General features: G+C 41.2%; 1 protein-coding gene across 1 annotated transcript; it reads left to right on the plus strand.

The window, feature by feature from the left end:
• The first annotated feature begins 4,359 nt into the window (after positions 1–4,359).
• Positions 4,360–5,630, plus strand: TAS2R39 (taste 2 receptor member 39). The gene is given in 2 exon segments (XM_019804787.2): positions 4,360–4,395; positions 4,623–5,630. Coding segments are annotated over 2 exon segments (1,044 nt in total).
• The last annotated feature ends 1,011 nt before the right edge of the window (positions 5,631–6,641 follow it).

The following is a 6,641-nucleotide window of genomic DNA, read 5'->3' on the forward strand; positions in this document are numbered from 1 at the left end:
TCACCTTTGCAGTATTTCCCCAAATCCATAATTCCAATCTAATCATGAGAAAACATGAGACAAACCCAAACCAAGCACTACTCCACAAAATACCTGGCTAGTACTCTTCAAAATGGTCATGGTCGTGCAAGAAACAGAAAGACCAAGAATCTATTACAGATTGAAAGAGACTAAAGATACACAATGATAAATGCAACATGATATTCTAGATTGGATCTTGGAACAGGAAAAGGACACTAGTGGAAAACTGGAAAAATCCAAATAAAGCCCATAGTTTAGCTACTAGTATTGTAACAATGTTAACTTCTTAGTTTTGGTCATTGTGCCATGGTTATGTCAGATGCAAGCATTAGGGGCAGCTGGGTGAAGGGTGTATGGGAATTCTCTGTACTATCTTCACAATACATCTCTGTGTCAAAAACTATTTCAAAACAATAAGTTAAAAATATACCAAATAAACTGAAATTTTAAAGCCATTTTCTCTGTCTTTAATGGTTCAAAGCCTTCTTCATGAGTTTTCCTTGGTTGGATATACACTTGGATATATTTAGCAAACTGGGTATGTCATTCAGGTTCTACTAGTTCCACTGGCTCTACTTTGAAAAATCATCTCTTCGCCTAGAAAGTTCTCCTCATCCCACTCAGACTGCCCCTGGAAGTTCCTATCAACAACAATCTTCTTTCCATCACAGGAAGCAACCACGCCATAAGCTGTGACAAACAGCCTCTTATGAAGTGCCTCTGATGATGGCTGTGGCCCCTGCTCCCGCCCACTGCCTCTGCACAGCTCCCCAACACTGGGAAGTCTAGTTGCTGGCTGAGGTCTTGTCCCTTCCTCTATCCTATTCCCCTACCCTCTCTATCTCCCACCAGTGTTCTCTCACAGAAACAGAGAACTTCTATGCTCTCACTCAACCTTGCTGTTCACACTCCCACACTTGATTTGGGCATCAGACCTGCAAAAGTTCAACATTTATGGGTGGTGGAAGGTCCCTCTCTGTATGCCAGTCATTACAAAGAACTTACCTGAGCTGAGGGCCATTGATACAATCATTCATTAGCCAGCAAGAATCTATATTGCCTCCTAGGGCATCGGGCACTGCAGGCTAGAGCAGGGAGCGGGACACAGTGGTGAGCAAACAGATGAGCAGAGGGTCATCCAACTCTGAAGAGAGCCTGTCCCCTTCCCCCCTCATAGGCGGAGGCCTGGGTCAGCAGGGCTGGGGAAGAGCCAGTGACAAGAAAAGCATCTTAAAACCGTATCAGAGGTCCTGAGCTACTAGTACAAGGGGGTGGAAATAAGCAGAGTTGTTTATTACACTGTGCTCAAGGGAGATATTTGGAGTTCAAAAATAGGGACCCAAAGATGAGATGGTAAAATTCATAACAACTTGTCTGAAAGAGTTCATCAGGCCAGAAAACCTTCATAAGCTTTTTGACTTTTTTAAAAGAAGCCTTAAGTAAGAAGAAAACCAAATTTAAGATTTTCAGAAACATCTCACTCACCACCCTTCTCTTTATTAGAATCATCACTCATTATGTACATTCACAGAAGTCCATTTACTCTGAATTGGGAAGTCAATTTTATCATTTGTCCTATACTTACATTTTAAAATCGGAAGCAACCACCCCAAGATAAAAGTGACTCTTTCCTTCATCTCTTTGGTTTTAATATTCCAAAATAGATTGGGTGACTTGGGGGCTGTTTTTACCCTAATGTTGGTTAGCCTACCTTGTAAAGGCATGGGAAACTTCTCCTTTGTTAATAAACAAAATTCAACCAAGTACATTTAAACTAACTGGCTTTATTAAACGGTTGATGAACTGGGCCACACCTCACCTGGCAATTACAGAGGCACTCAGAAGAGTTGTACAAAATGGAAGGTTCATACAGGAAAGAGGATGCCGCAGGAAGTTATTAGGGAAAGAAAAGAAAAGAAAAGATTGCTCTGGGCAAGGTCAATTTGTTTTAGGGGAAAGGGCAGAGGATGTGATCATGCAGATTACTTCATCTTCCTTTAGGGGACGGAGAAAGCAAGTAACAAATTACTTCTTTAGTGCTGACTGATGAGGGAGCAGAAGGCTGGCTGAAGACAAAGCATAAGCCTACACCCCACAACTCCCCCACCCTCCCACTCCCGGGTGGGCTATGTGAGGTTCCTCCAGGAAGTTCCCAACTATCTTCATGTGAATGCTTTGCTAGAGGGAAAAACAACCTTAACTTGCCAATGGAAAGGCCTCCAGTATCCTGTGAGTCTCTTTAACATATGAAAATCCTTTTGAAACCTCCGTTTTTCCTTAGTCCTCCAACCCCATAGTATATAATCAGCCACCCTTCACAACCTGGGGCAGCAGCTTTCTGCCCACGGGTCCTGTCCCCCTGCTTTAATAAACCACCATTTGCACCAAAGACACCTCAAGAATTCTTTCTTAGTTGTCGGCTCCAGACTCCACCCCCACTGAACCTCACCTATATTCTACAACCTCATCACTGACCAGAAAATTCCTGACTGACCAGTGAAGGCAACATTTCTGGGGGAGATTGAAATTGCAATTAGATCGAGTATAAAGCCCCAGTTTGGGAACTCTGTCTAAGTGGCACCATCTCGGGCCTGTGGTTTTCTTTTTTTTTAATACCTTCAACCTTCATTTTTCCTAGTGTTCTATTTAAAATGAAAGGTAAACATGTGCGCGTGTTTAAACATTTATATGTAACAAAAGAAGTTCATTATCTCTCAAGCAATTTATTTTGCAAGGAATTTCTATCTCTTGAAAATTAGTGTCTTTTTGCTTTACTATTGTCATTGGTGATTTATAATAAGAAATACATTTGGTCTTTTTCCCCCCAAATTTCTCTGGCAGAGAGCCTAAAACTTTTGGAATTTCCAAAGTCGTAAGCATTATAAAGCTGTCTTTGGTTATGCTAATGCATAACTTGGAGACCCCACCTAAACTGGGTGGTTGCCAGGAGAACCAATCATTGTTTAGAGGTTTGGACCTTTCGGTCCCGCCCCCTGGTTTCCCGAAAGGAGAGGGGCTGGAAGTAGAAACAATCACCAATGGCCAATGATTTTATCAATCCTGCCTATGGAATGAAGCCTCCGTAAAAATCCCAAAGGATTGGGTTCAGAGAGCTTCTAGTGAACATGTGAAGTTCACTGGAGGAGGTAATGGAAGCCACATACCTTGCCCTCCTCATCTCTTCCACCTGAAGTTTCATTGGTAGCCTTTATCATATCCTTTATTATAAAGTTTATTATAAAACTGGTAAGCTCTTTTCTTGAGTTCTGTGAGCCACTCTGGCAAATTAATGGAACCGAAGGAGGGAATCCATGGGAACCTCTAATTTGCAGCTGACAGGTCAGGAGCACAGGTGAAAACCTGGATCTGTGATTGGCATCTGGTCTGGGGGCAGTCTTGTGGGACTGATCCCTTAACCCGAGGGATCTGATGCTATCTCCAGGTAGTGTCCGAATTGAGTTAAATTGTAGGACACTCAGCTCGTGTCACAGCATGGCTTGGTGTGGGTAAAAACACACAAAAAAACAAAAACCCACACATGTGGGGACCAGAAGTGTCACAAGTGACGTGTTCTGTGTGAGTAGTAAAGAAAATCTCGCAGATAGGAAGCTGGGTTACTTTTTTTTTTTTTCACCTCAATGATTCTTCCCTTAAATAGTGAAGACATCGTAAAAGACTATCAGGAAAAAAATGTTACTCTCAAGTCAACCCTGAATTTAGTCTTTGGCACACACAAAAGGATCCACAGTTCCAGGAAGTATAAATAGTGGGGAAGAATATGTACTCTGGTACCAGGTAACTTGGGTTAGAATCCCAACTCTCTCTCTCTAGGTGTGTGACTTTGGCCTCAGTTTCCTCATCTGCAAAATGTAGATAATAAAAGCACAGTTTGAAGAAAAAAAAAAAAAAGAATGTTCTTCATTGGGTTGCTGTAAGGCTTAAATGTGATAATATAAAGTGCTTGAAAAGTGCCTAGCACATAATCAGAACTATATGTCTCTATCTCTATATGTCTTTGAATTTATTATTATTATTTTTTCAGTCAGTTCCCTGAGGTCACGAGTGAAACTAAATTAAATGGTGACTTGGTGGGGTACCTGGGTGGCTCAGTCATTAAGCATCTGACTGTGGCTCAGGTCATGATCCCAGGGACCTGGGATTGAGCCCCACATCTGACTCCCTGCTCAGCTGGGAGTCTGTGTCTCCCTCTCCCTCTGCACCTCCACCCAGCTCTCACTCCCTATCTCTCGCTCACTCAAATAAATACATAAAATCTTTTTTAAAAAGAATGGCGACTTTGTGGGCAAACATTCAACTTAACTGGAGCAAATCAAGGCCATGGCTCTCAATGCCATGTTAGTGGTTTATAAACAAGTGTCTATTCAAGTCCTACCCTGGGCCCCATAATTGAACCAATACCAGCAAATCCAAGGGACACCAAAGAGGATTAGAAGGCAAATCCTTCCATCATTTGCATCTCCAGATTTAGAGCTAAGAATTCTGAGATAAACAAATGGAGTGAATTTGGAAATGATGCATCAAAGACTTCCTCCTGTGACATGAAGAGCGGAGCTATCAAGGATCTGCCTAACAAATGCTAGAGACATTTTCCTGCAGACACCAAAGAGGGGTAACAACTCAAGATGACTGAAACCTGCAATCCCCCAGAAAATGAATTGTCACCATTTCACATCCTCTCGATTTTAACAATTATAGGCACTGAATGCATCGTTGGTATCGTTGCAAATGGGTTCATTATGGCAATAAATGCAGCTGAATGGATTAAAAATAAGGCAGTTTCCACAAGTGGCAGAATCCTGTTTTTCTTGAGCGTATCCAGGATAGCTCTCCAAAGCTTCATGATGCTAGAGATTACCTTCAGCTCAACATTCCCACGTTTTTATAATGAAGATCTTATAGATGAGATGTTCAAAGTAAGTTTCATGTTCTTAAATCATTGTAGCCTCTGGTTTGCTACCTGGCTCAGTTTCTTCTACTTTGTGAAGATTGCTGATTTCTCCCACCCCCTTTTCCTCAAGCTGAAGTGGAGAATTTCCAGATGGATGCCCCAGCTTCTGTGGCTTTCAGTGTTTATTTCTTTGGGCTACAGTGGGCTCTTCTCTAAAGACATCTACACTGTGTATTGTAACAATTCTTCTATCCCCTCCTCCAACTCCACTAAGAAAAAATACTTCCCTGAGACCAATATGGTCAACCTGGCTCTTCTCTATAACCTGGGGATCTTCATTCCTCTGACCATGTTCATCTTTGCAGCCACCCTGCTGATTATCTCTCTCAAGAGACACACCCTACACATGGAAAGCAATGCCACTGGCTCCAGGGACCCCAGCATGGAGGCTCACATGGGGGCCATCAAAGCTACCAGCTACTTTCTCATTCTCTACATTTTCAATGCAGTTGCTCTATTTCTCTATATGTCCAACATCTTTGATGTCAACAGCTCCTGGAATATTTTGTGCAGATTCATCATGGCTGCCTACCCTGCTGGACACTCCATTCTGCTGATTCAGGACAACCCTGGGTTGAGAAGAGCTTGGAAGCGGCTTCAGCCTCAAGTTCATCTTTACCTAAAAGAACAGACTCCATGACTGACACCCACAGAGTACAACAGCACCCAACCCAACCAGCTCTGCCTTTCCCTTACCTAGACCCCTCTCCTCCCACCTCCTTTCTTTCCCAAACCTGATCCTTTTACCTGATGTGTTTTTTTATACAGAAGGCTGATTCTCATTTTTCTCTTTTGCTTCATGGGCACAATCATAGCGATGTTTGACATTCTCTACCTGAGCGTTCTATTTCTACCTCCCCTTGCTCCATCTAAAGCAGTGATTCTACACGTTAAATCCCTGGGAGAAATTTTTGAAAATACCAACATCCAAGCCTGACCCCTAAATTAAGTCAGAATTTTTGGTTGGAACTGAGACAATTCTTTTAAGTTCTCAAGATGATTGTTTTCTAAAACCTAAAACAAAAATTTTTAAGATGCTCAGACTGACGTATAACAAGAGGAAAATTAAGACTACTTTGAGATGTAAGTTTTCACCTATCAGATTAGCAAAGGTCAAAAAGTTTGGTAACACATTGTGTGTGATTATGAGGACCAGGCAATCTCATAAACTGATGAAAATATTAATTGCTGCTTTCTCAAGTACAGTTTAGTAATACTTATGAAGGTACATACTTTTATTTGGCAATTTACCTTGGGGAAATTTGTCTTACAGATATATTTCAGTACATAAAAATTGATAGGTACCCATTATTTATTGCAATATTCTGCATCTAAGATGGCCATATTTGTTATTAAATGGAGCCACATTGAGGGTAGCAACTAATGTTGAATCACCAATCTTCAATCTATGTTAAATTCACCAAATAAAACTTATTTTACTTTCTCTTCCTATCTGTAAATAACTGGGTTAAATTCATCCTGAAATGGAGACGCTGTTTCTTTTTCTCTTCAAGAAGATACAGAGACTCTTCTTTAAGGGTCTTGTTTTCTGAACTTCTATGTCTATGGGCTTCTAAGACAAGATAAATAAGGTAAAAGAAAAAAATGTGAGGAAGACATTGAAATTTTGAAATGTTAAATCTAGGAGATA

The sequence above is a fragment of the Ailuropoda melanoleuca genome, chromosome 1, assembly GCF_002007445.2.
Source record: "Ailuropoda melanoleuca isolate Jingjing chromosome 1, ASM200744v2, whole genome shotgun sequence".
Classification (NCBI taxonomy): domain Eukaryota; kingdom Metazoa; phylum Chordata; class Mammalia; order Carnivora; family Ursidae; genus Ailuropoda; species Ailuropoda melanoleuca.